Source organism: Anomaloglossus baeobatrachus, chromosome 1, assembly GCF_048569485.1.
Source record: "Anomaloglossus baeobatrachus isolate aAnoBae1 chromosome 1, aAnoBae1.hap1, whole genome shotgun sequence".
Taxonomy (NCBI): domain Eukaryota; kingdom Metazoa; phylum Chordata; class Amphibia; order Anura; family Aromobatidae; genus Anomaloglossus; species Anomaloglossus baeobatrachus.
In genome coordinates, this window is record NC_134353.1 from 613,358,580 (window position 1) to 613,378,788 (window position 20,209).

At 41.5% G+C, this 20,209-nt stretch overlaps 1 protein-coding gene across 4 annotated transcripts in view; it reads right to left on the bottom strand.

The window, feature by feature from the left end:
• Positions 1 to 20,209, bottom strand: part of FANCC (FA complementation group C) — a 412,246-nt gene that overhangs the window by 70,567 nt on the left and 321,470 nt on the right. For all 4 annotated transcript variants that reach the window (XM_075318657.1, XM_075318636.1, XM_075318643.1 and 1 more), the window contains exon 10: positions 14,649 to 14,748. In XM_075318657.1, coding sequence (XP_075174772.1) covers positions 14,649 to 14,748 — 100 coding nt within the window. The remainder of the gene's footprint in view (positions 1 to 14,648; positions 14,749 to 20,209) is intronic.

The following is a 20,209-nucleotide window of genomic DNA, read 5'->3' on the forward strand; positions in this document are numbered from 1 at the left end:
ACAAGATTTCTGCCGTGTCTCCCCCATGCTCTGAAACGCTCTACCTCAGCATATCAGACTCTCTCCTACTGTGGAAAGCTTCAAGAGGAACCTGAAGACCCACCTCTTCTGACAAGCCTATAACCTACAATAACTCGCAGTCCAGTACACCACTGCGTAACCAGCTCTGTCCTCACCTACTGTATCCTCACCCATCTAGACTGTGAGCCCTCTCGGTCAGGGTCCTCTCTCCTCCTATACCAGTCTGTTTTGAATTGTTAATGATTGTTGTACTAGTTTTTATTATACCCTTTTCACTTGTAAAGCGCCATGGAATAAATAATAATAAATAATAATTTTATAAGGGTTTGGCAAGTTTAATAATATGTGTCTTATTTTTAACAAATTAAGCACCAGACCTAATTTAGCCATAATATTCACACATTTTTTTTAGCATTGTTGTAATTTAAGAGCCATAATTTGATTTTTTTTGTCTTCAACATAAAAACACCAGTGAAAAGTTTGAACACAACTGTTCATGCAATGGTTATACCTCATTAAGAGTTAATTTTGGGAATCACCAGCATTCAGAAAGTGTTTCTATCATGGGTCTGTTTGGCAGAAGCAGTTTGCTTTACAACCCATACAATGCTGGGTCCTATTCGACAACAGTTTTAAGCAAGCATATGGCAAGAACCATTAAACCCAGTAGAAAGAAACCCTAATGTCCATCAATACTTGAAGGCACGATGGTCAGTAGATGTAGAAAATTGCTAGAACTTTGAAGTATCATCATGGGTGGTCATAAAAGTCATCAATCGCTATGATGAAATTGTTTCTCATGAGGATTGTCCAATGAAAGAAAGAGCAAGAATTACATCTGCTGCAGAGGATATGTTCATCTGAGTTATCACCCTCAGAAATCACAGTGACAGCACCTTAGATAACAGCCCTCATAAATAATGCACAGAAATTCTTGTGGAAAAAAGCACCACAATATTTATTGGGCTGTTTCTTCTGTGCTGCTTGCATACATGCCATGTCCTATAGCACTGTTATATACACCGTGTTTTTAAAAGTTGTCAGGTTCAGTTAGGAAATGAACCATTTCTTAATGACTTTGACCTCCTGAATTCAAATCTTACAATATGGACTCGTCGCTCACTCAGCCCTCTCCTCTTGTGATCGGCATCCTCCTTGCTTCATGTGGATGACGCGTTCTACATAATCCACACAGAGTCCTATATTGCGTTCTTGCTCATTTTTCTCTGCCCTTCTGTGGGCAGAGCAAAGTACTAGGACAAGGGGAAAGGTCAAAAAACGCCTGCACATGTGCTCAATACTTTAATCTGCCGTCAGCAGAGCAGATATAGGGGCGTGTACACAGGAGTGCAATGGAGGATTCCGTGCGGATGACATAGGAAGCGCCATCCACACGGAGTAGGGAACGAGGACAGCGATAGCAAGAAGATGGGAAGCACTGGACCGAAACAGCAATGTTTATCGGACCCGACCGCCCAACAGTGGAGGATAATAAAAGCGTTTTTTTTTATTTTATACAGATCAGCTTGGCTGCCATAACAGTCAGAGAAGTTTGTAAAAAACTCTATGTGCCAGAAACTAAAGGTTTTGTGACAAATCGTTTGGGGTGTACTTACCCATATTGAGAACTGTATGTATAAAGTGGTTCAATAACATGTATACACTGTTCAACATAAAAATGATCCATATCAAAGCTTTATTGACATATGTATATAGACAACAAACGGCAGCTGTAAGTCATGTTTGAGTTCTGCAATCATATTAGGTGCTCAAAGTGATCACATTAACATCCATGTCTGATTTTTGAAAACTTCTGCACAAACAACTTTAGTTATAGTGTCCACAGGAATTGCTCTGAATGACATTTCAATTTCCTTCACTCTCCTAAAGGGGGCTTAACACGCAGCAACATCGCTAGCGATATCGCTGGTGAAAGCACCCGCCCCCGACAGTTGTGCGTCACGGGCAAATCACTGCCCGTGGCGCACAACATCGTTAGGACCTGTCACATGGGACTTACCTGCCTAGCGACATCGCTGTTACCGGCGAACCGCCTTTCTAAGGGGCGGTTCGTGCGGTGTCACAGCGGCGTCACTAAGCGGCCGCCCAATAAAAGCGGAGGGGCGGAGATGAGTGGGCCGAACATCTCGCCCACCTCCTTCCTTCCGCATTGCCGGCGGTCGCAGGTAAGCTGTAGTTCGTCGTTCCCGAGGTGTCACACATAGCGATGTGTGCTGCCTCGGGAACGATGAACAACCTGCGTCCTGCAACAACCAGCGATTTTTTGAAAAGGAACGACGTGTCAACGATGGGCGATTAGGTGAGTATTTTCCACTGTTAACGGTCGCTCGTTGGTGTCACACGCAACGACGTCGCTAACGATGCTGGATGTGCGTCACGGAATCCGTGACCCCGGCGATATATCGTTAGATACGTCGTTGCGTGTAACGGGGCCTTAACAGCAAGACAGTGGATCTAGCAATCATATGACTACATACAGTGATGAGCAAAAAGATAACATTATTTTGAACTTTTGACTTTCAGGCTCCAGATCTCACCATCCATTACAGTTTTAAATGAGAGACTACATTCAGTTTATAGATAATAATCTTGGCTATCGCATACAAAAATTTGACTTGCAACTATTTAGTATACGATTAGTTATACAGATTTATGTCATATCACTTCATTGTTACTGTTTTGCTACTAAAATCTAAATCTAAAATCTATCTAAATTTACATTTTTCTTATTTTGTTAGCATTTTGTAATTCTCCCATTGGTTTTCAATACTGCCTGATCCTTCTGGGCATGGTCTCGATCAGATTCAAGCATGTTTCAACCACAATCCGATCCCAGGTCTCTTCTACACATTTCCAATATTGGTGCATACTGGTCGACTCACTTGGGTGAGTTTTTTCCTCAATTCTACCCAGATTCAGTTGATGTCTGGGGACTGTGGGGGCCAAACCAACACCTCTACTTCATTGTGCTGGAACACTGTCGTACTTTTCATACTCAGTACTCAAGTGTACGAAATAACTCATTTTATAGGATACTATTACTCACATATAGCTCAACATTGAGTCCACCATCGATCCTGGTCAAGTATCCAACACGATGGCGGTGTGATGCTGGAAGACCCGCCACGACCCATCGTCAATGCCCTTACTTCTTACTGAGCAAGAAGGTTATTGACAAAAATCTTGCGATACAAGACCACATCCATCCTCCCTTCAAAACGGTGCAGTAGTCATGTCCCCTTTACAGAAAAGTACCCTTAAAGTATGTATTTCCACCCTCATGCATCACAGTTGGGACAGTGTTCTAGGGGTTGTACTCATCCTTCTTCCTGAAAATACGGTGAGTGAAGTTGATACTAAAATGTTCTATTTTGGTATCATCTGACTACAAGACCTTCTGGATCAGTCAGATGGTTATTGGAGAACTTCAAATGCCCCTGAAAATGTGCTAGCATGAGCAGGGGGACCTTGCGTGCAGGATTTTAATCCATGAAGGTGTAATCTGTTACCAATTACCAATGGTAATCTTTGAGAATGTGGTCCCAGATCTCTTCAGGTCATTGACCCGGTCCTTCCAAGTAGTTCTTGGCTGTTTTTTGACCTTTCTCAGAATCATTTTTACCCCACGAGGCGAGATCTTGCATGGAACACCAGACCGAGTAGGCTCGACAGTCATCTTCTGTTTCTTCCAGTTTAGAATATTTGTGCCAATAGTTGTTGCCTTCTCTCCAAACTGCTTGCCTATTGTCCTGTAGCCCATCCCCAGCCTTGTGCAGGTCTACAATTTTGTCCCTGGTGTCCTTAGACAGCTCATTGGTCTTTGCCATGGTGGTTAGGTTGGAGTGTGGTGTCTTTTATATAGGTAGAGTGTTCTAACAGGTGCAATTTAGGACTGAAATTTGACTAGGACATTCAAACACATGAATATGCTTTGGTATGAACCATTCCATTGTAGCTCTAGCAGTATGTTTAGGGTCATTGTCCTACCAAAAGATGAAACATACGCCCTAGTCTCAAGTTGTTTACTGTCTCTAACATGATTGCACTGTATTTAGCTTCATCCATCTTCCAATCAGCTCTGACCAGCTTCGCTGTAACTGCTGAAGAAAAGTATCCCCACAGCATGATGCTGCTCCACCATGTTTGACAGTGGGGATGGAGTTTTCAGGATGATACAGTGTTAGTTTTATGCCACACATCGCATTTTGTATTTAACCTGAAAGGTTCTACTTTGGTCTCATCTGACCAAAGCACCTTTTTCCACATGCTAGATGTATCCTCTACATGGCTTTTTGCAACTCTTATGGCTTGCTTTAAAAAAAAAAAAAATGGCTTTCTTCTTGCCATTCAAGGCCAGATTTGTGGAGTATATGACTTAAGCTGCTGTCACACTTGCGTCGTTTTAAATCAGTTGCAATTTGTCGGCTTGAGGAAATACAGTATATTCCATTTTTTTCCCCATAAACTTGTATGGACGACGGATTGCGACTGATGGCCTTCCGTTGCATCCGCTGCACGATGGATCAGTCGTGGAATGACTGACCGTCAGGCAGCAGCAACGAAGCATATAGCATTTTTCGGAGCGTCGAAAAAACGCAATGTGCAGGATTCCGTCGGCGTCTGTCATTTTTATAATGGAAGCCTATAGGAGCAGAATCCGTTGGAATGCGTCACTGGACGGATTTCTGTGATTTACCAATCATTTACCAATTAAGCATGGTCAGATGAGTAAATTCCAAGAAAAAAAATCTGCAACGGATCAGTTTTTTTTGCAGCATTAGTCACATCAGTTGTGGCACTATCTACAACGCATCCGTTGCATTAGTCACACGACGTATTGCAACTGATGCAAAATGACGCAAGTGTGAAAGCAATCTAATAGTTGTGTGGATAGATTCTCTCACCTGAGCTGTTGATATCTACAGCTCCTTTAGAGCGACCATGGGCCTCTTGCCTGCTTCTCTAATTAGCGCTCTCCTTGATAAGGATGTCAGTTTAAATGCACGGCCATGTCTTGATCGGTTTGCAGTTGTGTCACATTTTCATTTTTGTATGATGGATTGAACAGTGCTCTGTGAGATGTTCAGAGCTTGGGCTTTTTTTTTTTTTTTTTTTTAAAACCAAACCCTGCTTTACTTTTCTCCAGAACCTAATGCTTAATCTGTTGGTGGGTTCTTTGGTGTTCATGATGCAGTTTGATCCCCAACTTTCTCAAACAAACGTTTGATGCTTTCACAGAACAGCTAAAGTTATATTACAAATAAATTACACACAGGTGGACCTGACTGACTAATTAGGTGACTTCTGGAGGCAATTGGTCACTCAGGATTTTATTTACGGTTATCAGTGTAATGTCCCTACCACAGAGGAGTACGGAACTGGTCACTGAGTGGTGCAGTAACAGGTAGTAAGCTACGTGGCAGTGAGGACATCAGAGATGGATGGAAGTCAGGCAGGCCAGGGTCAGAACCGAGACGACGCAACAAAACTCAGGGAGTGGTAATAAGGAGAATAAGGAGCAGACAATAGGCACTCAACTCACCAAGACGACAACACAGAAAATATATAATCAAGAAAATATATTGAAAAAACACACACTGATTAAAAACATCTAAAAGGTAAAAAACCGGACAATGGGAAAAATTTCAATAGACATGGTAGTATATTATAGTTAGAAAACAACCAGCAAAGTCCATATTCATAAGAATCTATCAAGAAAATTCATCAATATGAAAGTAGTAACTGAACAATGGCACAGCTGGAGGGAAATATAAACAAAGCCTACGAACCTCAAATCTCTCCTGATGAAGCTCACTTGATGAGCGACACGTGTTGGGTTTGGGGGGTTATCGGGCACAGGCTGTATACATGTGTACCTTGATTGGCTATTGGTAGGCTTATTTTGTTTATATTTCCCTCCAGCTGTGTCATTGCTCAGTTACTACTTTCATATTGATGAATTTTCTTGATAGATTCTTATGAATATGGACTTTGCTGGTTATGTTCTAACTATAAATATACTACCATGTCTATTGAAATTTTTCCCATTGTCCGTTTTTTTACCTTTTAGATGTTTTTAATCAGCGTGTGTTTTTTCAATAAATTTTCTTGATTATATATTATATGTGTTGTCATATTGGTGAGTTGAGTGCCTATTGTCTGCTCCTTTTTCTCCTTATTACCATTGGCCTTTTCGCAGACAGTGCACCCTCACGTATTCATTACTTCGTGGGCTGTGCGTTCCCATCTTTCTTTTTTCTAAGACTCAGGGAGTGTCACATCCAGGGTCAGTCTGGCCCGCAGGGGTAGCGGGGAATCCCCCGGTAGGCCCCGGGCCCTCAGTGGGCCCCTGTGCCTTATATAGTGCGGGGCAGTGTATAGCGCCGTGGGGCCGCCGGTTTTTCAGTGCCGGTGTTATGTGCAGGCAGACTGGGCAGGGCCCCCACGCTCTGATGTGCCTCCCTCCCACGCTCTGAGGGCCCCCAGCCTTTCAATCACAAACTGCAACGATAGCACAAGTTCCGTACTATCGCTGCAGGTTCCGCTGCTGCAGAAGGACCTGTGGTGACATCACAGTCCCACTGCACAAGCATGAGGGGCCCATTCACACAGTTCACAAGGATGGGGGGCCCATTCATGCAGTGCACAAGAATGGTGGGCCCATTCATACAGTGCACAAGGATGGGGGGCCCATTCATACAGTGCACAAGGATGGGGGCCCATTCATACAGAGCACAAGGATGGGGGCGCATTCATACAGTGCACAAGGATGGGGGCCCATTCATACAGTGCACAAGGATGGGGGCCCATTCATACACGGCACAAGGATGGGGGAGACAATTGCTACACGGCACAAGGATGGGGGACTCGTTCCTACATGGCACAAGGATGTGGCTACACTGCAAAAGGATGGGGGGGCCCATTCATACACTGCACAAGGATGGGGGGGACCATTGCTACACTGCACAAGGATGGGGGGGACCATTGCTACACTGCACAAGGATGGGGGGACCATTGCTAAACTGCACAAGGATGGGGGGGACCATGGCTAAACTGCACAAGGATGTGGGGACCATTGCTACACTGCACAAGGATGGGCACATTACTACAAGGGGGCACATTATATTTTATTGGGGTCTATTTTTATTTCTGAAATTTACCTGTAGCTGCTGCATTTCCCACCCTAGGCTTATACTTGAGCCAATAAGTTTTCAGTTTTTTTGTGGTTATATTAGGGGCCTCGGCTTATACTCGAGTATATACGGTAATTTGAGATGAGGGGGCCTTGGTGAGGGAGGAGCGGTATTACTTTACAAGTGACATTATGGGGCAGTGGGGACTTTATGTGGAAATGAGGGTCATTATGAGGCAATTAGGAAGGGAATTGTGACAGGCAGCGTAGTATAATGAGGAGCGGGGGGAATTTATGCAGAGAGATATTATAGAAAGGGCAAGTTTTGGGGGTACATTAGTGGCCCTATTTTGGAAAGGAGCAGTGTGTGGGGGGATATTTTGTGCAGGAAGCAATTAACAACCCTTCTGATTCCACTTGTTCCCCCAGATATTATTAAATAAAGGGGGCCAGAATGAGGGACATGCATTATTGGTGTATGGTGGGGTGTAATTACTGTAGGGGCAAATTAGGGGAGATTATTACTGATGAAATATAGGTTAATTTTGAGGATATTGTCTTCCATGGGGCAACAAAATTCTGATGTAGTGTAGAAATTGGGGAAAATGTGTGGAACGTTCTCTGTGAGACAGTGATCGGCTATAGGCGACTGTGTTATTTTCTGCAGAGTTGTGCCAGGGCAGGAAGAAGTGATGGCAGTCAGCACTGGATGAAAAGGAAAAGCGAAGATGAATAACCTCAGCTAGAGACGTCACTGGTAAGTGTATTACATGTACACACACTATACACTGTATACAGAGCTCCTGTGTATAATGTCATCGGTGATCACTGTATTACCTGTACACTGACACTATATACAGAGCTCCTGTGTATAATGGCATTGATGGTAATATTAGTGTTATTAGTATTGTGGTTTGTATTCATGATCATTTATTGTAGTAGTTGTCATTGTGTAGTAGTAATATGTGGTCTTGTTATGGTTTGGTATTTATCTCTTGTATGTAGTATTATTTGGTAGTCGGGTCATAGTGTTGTGGTATTTCTCCCTTGTATGTGGTAATATTTGTTTACTATGTGGTCTAATTATGGTGTGGCGGTATTACTCTCTTGTATGTGGTTATGTTTGATCACCATGTAATGGTAATGTTATCTGGTCTTGGTGTGGAGGTATTTCTCTCTTGTATGTGAATGTATTCGGTAACTATGTGGTGGTAATATGTTGTCTGGTCATGGTGTGGCGGTATTTCCCCCTTGTATGTGGTATTATTGGTCTTGGTATAGTGGATTGTGTTGTGTATGGAGGTCACTTTTTCGCTCTATCAATAAAGGGAAGATTCTTTATTTCCAATAGTTTAAATATTTGAATGTTTAACCCCTCCCTGTCCTGTGACTATTGCACTGTAGCACATATGCACTAAAGCCCCCGTCACATTTAACAACTTACCAGCGATCCTGAAAACGATGCAACCTGATAAAGATCGCTGGTAAGTCGCTGGGAGGTTGCTGGTGAGATGTCACACAGTCAGATCTTACCAACAATGCAGTAACGATCAGCGACCTGTATAACGATCTCGGCAGGCGTTGGGACTGTGTTAGGAGGTCGTTGGTAGGCGTCAAACACAGTGATGCGTCCTGCCCAGCAGGACATCGCCTTTGAAGAAAATGGTCCCAACCATTCAGCAACGACTAGCGATCTCACAGCAGGGGCCTGATCGCTGGTAGGTGTCACACATAACGAGATTGTTGTGTGTGACGGGGCCTTTACAGAGGTTCTCCAGTGAAAACAAGTAATCACCTCTTCTAAGGCCACATGCACACAGTATTTGGTGAGTTTTTTACCTCAGTATTTGAAGCCAAAACCAAGAATTGTAAAATCAGTAAAATGAGAGGACAAGTATAATAGAAAGATGGGCACCGCTTCTGCATTTTTAACCCACTACTGATTTTGGCTACAAATACTGATGTAAGATACTGACCAAATACTGAAAGTGTGAACGTGGCCTAAGCATGTGATAACTTATTCATCTATTGGGGTCTGATTGCTGGGACCTGCACTGATCTGCAAAATGTGCAACTTTTATCCCCATTACACTGGAGCTGATGTCCGGCTCGACCCCTGACCCATTCATTTCCTCAGTGGCTGTGAGCGCTGCACTAGATTTTATCTGACCTCCCAAAAGAGGATGAATGGAGCTGCGGTCACACACCCCACCTGCCGCTGCATTGTATAATGGGCATATAAGTGCCCTGTCAGGGATAAAAGTTCCTCATTCTTCCGATTGGTGCGGTTTCCACTGGTTTGGTTCCATCGATCAATAAGTTATCACGTACCGAACCTGTGGATTGGTGATCACTTATCACCAAAGATCCCATTGCTGCAAACTACTGTAATTGTACATTAGTTATTGTGTGTGCACAGGAGATGTGCAGGAACCACCTGCGGTTTACAGTCAGCGCTCCACTATAACGGGCATAGCAGCTAATAGTTATTTGCATGTAGCTGTAGGGTGGGCCCCTAGAGTTATTTCCCCTGGTGGGCCCCAGACACCCCAGTCCGACCCTGGTCACATCCCCACTGGAGTCCGCTCCTGCGACTTCTGCTTCAATCACCAAGCGACGCCGTGTTCCCGCCGTGGATAGTGCTGGTGATGGGAGAGGAGTCGGTGCCAGTGACTCTGGTGAGCGCAGACTCCTGGGTTTCCCTGGGATCTCCAGTACCACTGGCTGACTGCAAGTGGCGTGCGTCTTCCAGCTGAAGTCACCATCATTCAGCCTTAGCCAATAGGAAGACACCACACCCTTTTAATTCCCCCTCCTGTCTGCTGACTACTGCTAGAGATAGTTCTGTTTTCCTGTTGTTACCTGGCTCCCTCTCTGTTTTGCTTAGTAACCCCCTGTGTTTGGACTTCTGCTTCTTTTCTAACTACCCTTCTGCCTGCCGTTTCTGTGCCTCGCCGCCAGTCCTGGATTTGACCTCTGCTTGATTTCCTTATTACGTCCTTGCCTGCCTAATTCTGTTCCTGTTCTGCAATTCCTGGTTTGACTCTGCCTTAGTACTCTCATCGGACTGCAGCCTTCCACAGGTAGTGATCACCGGGGCCCTGTGTCATTCCAAGTCCCTGCATAGGGGTTGAAGGGTTTCAGGGTTCTCGGTGTCTTGCTTGGCGAGTGGCTTCCCTCTAGCCTGTCCATTACAGCCAGTATGAGTCTGTCGTTACAGGAAAGGCGTTATAGGGAGCAGGCAGGAGCGAGGTCGTAAAACAAGCCGGGGTTCAGGTAACCAGGAGAGTACGTACAAACACAAGGGACAGGCAAAGGTGTAGTCAGAAGGGGAGCCAAAGTCAGGAGCCAGAGAGGAGTTCAATCCTGGGTCGAGTACTACGATCAATTTGCTGAACAACCAGGAGCCAGGCACTTACCACAACTAACCAGAGAATACAACTGGTGCCGCTCCGGGCGTGAACACTCCCAGATAAAGCAGAGAAGTAACCCAGAAGCGGCACGTGAGTAAGCCCCTCCCACAAACAGCAAACAACCAAGTGCAGGGAACGACCCGTCACAGAGTAAATAATAATATTAATACAGCACGCAAGACGCGGCCCAAATGTGGATATGGGCTCCGCAGGAGAGCACAGCAGAAGACCACGGCACAGGAGCAAGTCAGGGCCATGAAAATCAGACTACAAAAGACTAAACACAAATATATATCCCAATTTTCAGATTTATATTGTTAAAATATGTAAAAGAAAAACAAGTCTAATTTCCGAGAGAGAAAGGGTGCAGAAGAGCTTTCATTCTTTTTTCTTTTTAACACAGAACACTAAAATTTTTAAAATTGAGAGAAATGTTTTTGGGTTTTTTTTTTACAATAGAAACTTACTAACACTAACAACATGACAATTGGGTCTTGGATTGAAGTGTTTGATTGTGTGTGTGATGAGTTCGCAACACTAGATAAGAAGCTCCGATATTTTCCCGTTACACACACTAAATAAATAAAAAATAAATCTTTATTTTTATATAGCGCTAACATATTCCGCAGCGCTTTACATACATCAGGAACACTGTCCCCCATTGGGGCTCACAATCTAAATTCCTTATCTGTATGTCTTTGGAGTGTGGGAGGAAACCGGAGGAAACCCACGCAAACACTGTGAGAACATACAAACTCCTTGCAGATGTTGTTGTTGGGAACCCAGGACCTCAGCGCTGCAAGACTGTAGTGCTAACCACTGGGCCACCGTGCCGCTAAATGAAAATATCAGCACTTTTAGCTATGAGGACTGTGGGTCCATATGTCCATAAAAGTCCAATCAATCAAAATATAAATGAATTAACTTGATACGCTAACAGCAGAAAACTATGTAAGTTTGGATCGCTGTAAGTGTACTGACCTGGAGAATTATACAGTATATACAGTATTTCCATGTAATTTTTACTACACAATCAATGCAACAAGAACAAACCCAAAATGCAGAATTGCATTGTGTGTGTGTGTGTGTGTGTGTGTGTGTGTGTGTGTGTGTGTGTGTGTGTGTGTGTGTAAGGGGGAGTTCTCGCTACTGCAGCTCACTTTTCTTCTCCTGTTTGCCAGTACATTATATGGTAAAGTGAATTGTGTAAAAAAGCAACGGTGGGTAGAAAAGCAACTGTGGGTAGAAATATATATATAAAAAAAGCTATGGCTCTTGGAAGAAGTAATGGAAAAAAAATAAAACATCAAAAACTAAAAATCACCTGGTCCAGAGGTTAAAACATTCCACTGGAATTATACATTGGGAGGTAAAAAAAACAAAACAAAAAACAGCATATGGTAAATTTAAAACAAGAGCATAGTTTTAAGTGGCTGCTTTGGAATAAAAAAAAAAGTAAGTTACTGTTTTTTTACAAAGAGTATGTAGGCTGTTCTGACACAAAAGTCAAATGTGTTAATAAAAATTTCATATGAAAAACATACTTCGATATTTTTATTGTTTTACAATTCTACAAACAAAAATAAAAATGTTTTGTGCCCATAGTTTTCCAAAGTAAACTATTTAAAAATATAAAAAACATGAAAAGCAAAGAAAAACAAGAATTCTTTCTTTTAATAAAATAAAATTTGTGACTCGAGGATACATAACTAAATCTGTTTGCGTGGCATAAATGTATTATCTGTCTACTGTACTTGTAGACACTGTAATTTTTGTGTAAGAATCAATGCACCTTGGGCTACAGCAATCAAACTTTCAATTGACTTGACAGAAAACATATTTAGCTCATGTGCCAAAAGTTCTAAAGTTAATATAGCCAAAAACAGAAAAAAACGAAATGCCTGAGGAATAAAACACATGTCCATATCACTGTAACTCTGTGCTTGTTATTTCAGCAATGAAAAAAATAAGAGGTTAAAAGAATGAGTGTTGCTATCAAGCCAAAGGACATACACTTAACCATACCAAGCATTATATTTAGCATGTATTTTAAGTATAACTGCTCTTAGATTTTGGAGCAGTTCTTGAATGACTCTATTAATCACATTTTATTGGTATTTCAAAGTCATAAAATCAGTAACCCGTACAGTCATGGATGAAAGTGTTGGCACCCTTAAAATTGTTCCAGAAAATGAAGTACTTTTCCCAGAAAATGATTCCACTTACACATGTTTTGTTATACACCAGTTTATTTATTTTATGTTTATAGGAACAACACAAAAAAACAGAAAAAATGCAAATTGGACATAATTTCACACAAAACGCCAAACATGGGTTGGACAAAATTTTTGGCACCTTTCCACAATTGTGGGTACACAAGTTTGCTTCAACAATGTGAAGCTCATTCAGACTCACATGTGACAAGTATCAGGTGTGGGCAATATGCAAATCACACATGAAACTAGGTAAAAAGAGAAGTTTACTCAATCCATGCATTGTTAAGACTGTATGTGCCACATTAAGCATGGATAACAAATAGAATAGAGCTGTCTGGGGACTGGAGAACCAAAAATGTAAAAAGAATATCAATAATCTCAAGGTTACAAGTCCACCTCCAGAGATCTTGATATTTCTAAGTCCACGATGTACAACATAATCAAGAAGTTTACAACCTATGGGACTGTAGCAAATCTCCCTCGATGTGGCCGGCAGAGAAAAATTGATGAACGGTTGCAATGCAGGATAGTCCGGATAGTGGATAAGCAGCCCCAATCAAGTTTCAAAGAAATTTAAACAGTCTTGAAGGCTCTGAGTGCATCAGTGTCAGTGCGAGCTGTTGACATTTGAATGCAATGAAACGCTTGGCAGGAAACCCAGGAGGACGCCACTGCTGACACAAAGACATAAAAAAGCTGGACTGCAGTTTGCCAAAATGTACATGAGTAAGCCAAAAACCTTCTAGGAGAGCATCCTGTGGACAAAGGAGACCAAAATAGAGCTTTTTTGTAAAGCACATCACTCTACTTACCGAAAATGAAATGAGGCTTACAAAGTAAAAAAAAAAAAAACACAATACCCAGAGTCAAATATGGTGGAGGTTCAAAGATGTTTTCTGTATGTTTTGCTGCCTCTGGCACTGGATACCTTGACTGTGTACAAGGCATCATGAAATCTGAAGATTAACAAAGGATTTTGGGTTGCAATGTAGTGCCCAATGTCAGAAACCTGGGTTTGCCTCCTAAGTCATGGGTCTTCCAGCAGGACAATGACCCCAACATACTTCAGGCAGCACCGAGAAATGGATGGAAACAAAGCGCTGTAGAGTTCTGAAGCTGCCAGCAACGAGTCCGGATCTAAATCTCATTGAACACCTGTAGAGAAATCTTAAAATTGCTGTTGGGAAAAAACACTCTTCAAATATGAGAGACCTGGAGCAGTTTACAAAAGAAGAGTGGTCCAAAATTCCAGTTGAGAGGTGTAAGACTTATGTTGATGCTTATAGGTAGCAACTGATTCACGTTATTTATTCCAACAGGTGCCAAAAATTTTGTTCAGCCCATTTTTTTGAGTTTTGTGTGACATTCTGTACAATTTTCCTTTTTTTCTACATTTTATTTGTGTTGTTCAAATACACACAAAGGAAATAAACGTATATAAGAAAACAATTTCGGCTATGCCCCAACTCACACTCTTGGGATACACATTAAATGAGATTTGGTTGATTTGGGAAAAGTGAAACATTAGATTACATCTGATCTCATTACAAAAGATGTCTTACGTAACATTTTAGTAGGTATGTTTAAACTTCCGGAATATGATTAAACAAACTGAGCTACAACGTGGAATTTTTTTTTTTTCTAAATATAAGTCTAATTTTCGTTCATCAATATTGTTACTTCATATTATGAAATTCCAAGTTTGTTTAGGTGGAACAAAAACACAAATGTTTCGGTCAGACAGTGAGGTAAATAATATCAGTCAATGTAATAAATAATGAACGGGTACAGTTTTGAGAAATGAACATTGGCAGTGTATAATATACAGCAACATTTTAACATTACCTTTGTGTTGTCCTTATAATATTCATGGATAAAACAATTGGTAAATAATCGTATAATGGTTATTATTTTATGGTTTCCTTCACTTTCCAAAATGGCACTCCTAGAACGAAATAAACTTAGTAGTAGAAATGAACCTCATAACTGATGTTAAGAGAGACAAGATTGGCTGTCTGATGTAATAAATCAACCAATCCAGCACAATAAATCTGCTAGAATATTATTAAAACATTACCTTGCCTCAGTGACATCAATATGAATAAGGGCCAATGTAAGTGCCCAACTGCAGCCACCGGTCCATGGGAAGCTATATAGATCAGTATTTGTGAGCCAAAACCAGGAGTGGGTAAAAAAATACAGAAATGGTGCCCATGTGTCTATTATACTTTTACTCTGATGTTCCACTTCTGGCTTACAAATACTGATGCAAAATACTGACCTAAATACTGGGGTCGGAAAATAGCCACAAAGAGCAAACATATAAGGCACTGTTTAAACAGAAGATTTTCTTCCTCTGAGGAAGTAGGTAATACGAAACGGACGTTAGGGGGTCACCTGTGGCAGGGACACACAGCTATAATGTATTTGTGTGTACAGTAAATGTGTGGCTGTGAGGCTTTTATTTGGAGTGCTCACTGACATGGTAGGGTGGAACACAGCAATTATATCATGATGGGATTATCCTTAATCTCTGCATACGAATTGTTCTTGCTGTGTTCATCCCTGTTCATTGTCTCAGAGACTCGTGATTACACATGTAGATATGGTGGTTGGTAACCATGAGAGGAGTGGAATGAACTGATAATTTGTACACACAAGTAGTAGTTTGGTGCCACTTTGGAAATTCCTGGAACACAATAATCTTTTCACATTAATAAAATTTGATGTTACTTATTTATTTATATATATTCACTTGGTGCACTGTGATATGTTTATAATATATATATATATATATATTATATATATATATATATATACACATATATATGTGTATATCACACATATATATACACACACACACACACACACACACACACACACATATATATATATATATATACATATACACACACACACACACACACATACATATTGTATATATATTCACTTTTTATTATTGTATTCTGGGTTATTTTTGTGAGTGGTACCTTTACAGTTCTTGGCAGTATATAACTTGATTCTCATTGTTATGTTTATTTATGATCTTTTACTCCTCTAGTTTGCATTGGGTTTTAGGCTCTTCCTTTTGTGTATTACGGTATTAAATGAGTGTACATCATTTTTATATAAATTAATATATTTATTTGCATTTGCACTCTCCTACATATACTATTTTCAGCGTAAAAAAACTGGGGATAACGGGTTTTATGCCGCGCTAAGAGACCACAAGCATAAATATAATAATTTGTTCTTTTATTTAGGTCATTCCAACGCGTTTCGGAGACTCATCTGCCTCCTTCCTCAGGGAAAAGAAGTGAGATTCTTTTTTTCCCTGAGGAAGGAGGCAGATGAGTCTCCGAAACGCGTTGGAATGACCTAAATAAATGAACAAATAATTATATTTATGCTTGTGGTCTCTTAGCGTGGCATAAAACCAGTTTTCCCCAGTTTTTTTACGCTGAAAATTTGCTCTGTAACGGGGCCGCTGCAGAACCACCTAAGCGCTCATCCACGTCTGCAAAGGGGTTGTGACTGGCACAACCCTGCCAGGTGAGTGCATTGCCTTTTTCTTTTTTCCCCCTGTAAACCGGGTAAGACCCTATTGCGCCTTTTAATCTCCTATCACAGCACATATACTATTTAACAGATTTATACGAAGTGCAATTTCTATGGACTTATACTTGTGTATTTATATGTGCATTCTTTTGTATTTTGAATAACAGGAGACCACCCACAAAAAATCTTTGTGTTGTTTTTGTACAATTGAGAGATCCAATAATTTATTAATTTCCGCTCATATTTTTGTACATTTTTTCAGCCTGTGATTTTTATATCTACTGCGGATTTGCTCTCAGGATGACTCTTTCCATGATCAGGCAGATGATTTGAGGATGAGATTTAGAGCGCGGGGATATAGTGGCCGATGTGTAAAGAGGGCCTATCAGAGGGCTAATTCAGCCCCTCAGAGTGAGTTATTGCAGGGAAGAGGTGGACATTCAAAAAGGGCACTGCAGAATGAACCAAAGAATGTACGGTTCATCTCTACATTTAATGAGAAATGGTATGATATGAGGCGAATTTTTAATAAATACTGGCATGTTCTCCAGTCAGATCCCTCTATCAAATCTTTTCTACCAGCAGTGCCCTTGATGACTGCGAGACGCAGCAGAAACTTGAAGGATCTCTTAGTCAAAAGTCATCACGTTGCCCCACAGCAAGACTTCATGTTTGGTTCACGTGGTCCGATTAAGGGCTATTTTCCATGCGGTCGCTGTCTCTCCTGCCCGAATGTCTCTCGATGCTCGGATTTTACGACTAGTGATGGTATGAAGACCTTTTCTATTAGGGAACACATCTCATGTGACACAAGTAATGTGATCTACTATGCAACATGTGGCTGTAATACGATCTATATCGGCCTTACATCTAGAGAGCTAAGAGTCAGAATCCGAGAGCATGTGAGGGACATCGTGGCGACAGGGACAGCGACTGACACGACCGAACTCAAAACTATCCCTCGCCATTTTAACCCCTTAGTGACGGAGCGAATTTTCACCTTAATGACCAGACCAAATTTTGCAATTCTGACCAGTGTCACTTCATGAGGTTATAACTCTGGAACGCTTCAACGGATCCCGGTGATTCTGAGATTGTTTTTTCGTCACATATTGGACTTCATGTTAGTACCAAATTTAGGACAATATTTTTTGCGTTTATCAAAAATATTGAATTTTGGCAAAAATTTAGAAAACTTAGCAATTTTCTACTTTTGAATTTTTATACCGTTAAACCAGAGATTTCTGTGACACAAAATAGTTAATAAATAACATTTCCCACTTGTCTACTTTACATAAGCACAATTTTGGAAACAAAATTTTTTTTTGTTAGGAAGTTAGAAGAGTTCAAAGTTTATCAGCGATTTCTCATTTTTACATCAAAATTTACAAAACCATTTTTTTAGGGACCACATCACATTTGAAGTGACTTTGAGGGGCCTAGATGACAGAAAATACCCAAAAGTGACACCATTCTAAAAACTGCACCCCCCAAAGTACTCAAAACCACATTCAAGAAGTTTATTAACCCTTCAGGTGCTTCACATGAACAAAAGCAATGTGGAATGAAAAAAAGCAAAAATTAAATTTTACCTAAAAATGTTGCTCTAACCCAAATTTATTCACTTTTAGAAGAAATAACACAACAAAATGGACCCCAAAACTTGTTCCCCACTTTCTTATGAACGCACCGATACCCCACATGTGGTCAGAAACCTCTTTTGGACAAATGGGAGGGCTCGGAACAGAAGGAGCAATATTTGAATTTTGGAATGCAAATTTGGCTGAAATGGATTGCGGGCACCATGTTGCATTTACAAGTCCGCTAAGGTACCTAAACAGAAGAAACCCCTCACAAGTGACGCCATTTTGGAAACTAGACCCCTCAAGGCTTCTATCTAGGGGTATAGTGAGCATTTTGGATCCACAGGTACTTCACAGATTTTGTTAACGTTACGTTGTTATATTGAAAATTTTAATAATTTTCTCAAAAATGTTGCTTGAGCATCAATTTTTTCACTTTTTCAAGAGGTAATTCCTTGACCTCAAGGTTTGTTACCCACTTTTTTATGAGCGCGGTGATACCTCACATGTGGTCTGAAACCTTTGTTTGGACAAATGGGAGGGCTTGGAACAGAAGGAACAATATTTGAATTTTGGAAAGGAAATTTGGCTGAAAAAGATTGCGGGCACCATGTCGCATTTGGAGGTCCCCTAAGGTACCTAAACAGCAGAAACCCCGCACAAGTGACCCCATTTTGGAAACTAGGCCCCTCAAGGAATTTATCTAGAACTTTGGTGAGTACCCTGAACCCCCAGGTGCTTCACAGAATTTTATAACGTTGAGCCATGAAAATAAAAAAATAAAATTTTACCACAAAATTGTTATTTCAACCAGGTAGCTTTTTTTTTACAAGAGTAAAAGGAAAAAATTCAGCATAACATTTGTTGTGCAATTTCTCCTGAGTTTGGCGATACCTTATATGTGGTGGAAATCAACTGTTTGGGCGCATGACAGGGCTCGGAAGGGAGGAGTGCCATTTGACTGCAAAATTGTCTGGAATCAATAGCGGATGCCATGTTGCATTTGGAGAGCCCCTGAGGTGCCTAAACAGTGGAGGTCCCCCACAAATGACCCCATTCTAGAAACAAGACACCTCAAGGCTTTTATCTAGGTGAATACTGAGCAGTTTGAATCCAAGAGTACTTCCCAGAATTTGATAAGCTTAGGTTGCCATATTAAACATTTTCATTTTTTTCACAAAAATGTTGCTTCAGCATAAATTTCTTACTTTTTCAAGAGGCAACAACAAACAGTGGACCCAACAGGTTGTTATCCAATGTCTTATGAGCACAGGGATACCCCACATGTGGCCAAAAACCTCTGTTTGGATAAATGGGAGGGCTTGGAATGGAAGGAGCACCATTTGAATTCTGGAAAAGTTGAAATAAATTGCGGGCACCATGTCACATTTGCAGGGCCCCTTGGGTACCTATACAGCAGAAACCCCCCCACAAGTGACCCCATTTTGGAAACTGGATTTTATTCAGGAGTATAGTAAGCATTTTGAATCCACAGGTAGTTCACAAAAATGTTGCTGTAGCAACAAATGTCTCACTTTTAGGCTATGTGGCCATGATCCAGCGACACGGCGTCTAGTACACAGTGTCAGCCTTCCTGCAGAGATGTGAGTGTTGTCCACGGGAGAACGCAGCTGCCCATGCCCACGATTTGGGTTCAGGCCGCTGTGGAGCTCTATGCTACCTGCAGAGAACACTCATCTCCGCAGCATAAATTGACATGCTGAGGCTCGGGAAGCTGCACCACAGGTCAGTTTATGCTGCGGAGAAAAGAAGCACAGTGGGCACGGGATTTCTAAAAATCCTTCCACTGTGCTTCTACTGCACAACGCAGCGTTATGGACGCAGGGAAAACACTCTGCGCCCAAAACGTTGCAAACCCCGATTGTGGGCGCACAGCCTAAAATGCTACAATGGATGAATGGATAGATGTCAAACATATATAACGTCCCACCCCCTGCATATTCTAAGCTGGCGCACTTTAGTGCCTTTCATGTGGCACTAACGGATGCCTAGCTTTGTATTTAGCCCCCCAAAAAATTAATTAAAATAAACGACGTGGGGTCCCCCCTATTTTTGATAGCCAGCTAGGGTAAAGCAGACAGCTGTAGCCTGCAAACCACAGCTGACAGCTTCACCTTGGCTGGTGATCAATTTGGAGGGCTCCCCAGGCGTTTTTTAAAAAAAAAAAAAAAAAAAAACGTGGGGTCTCCCCCAAATTAGATCACCAGCCAAGGTGAAGCGGACAGCTGGGGTCTGGTATTCTCA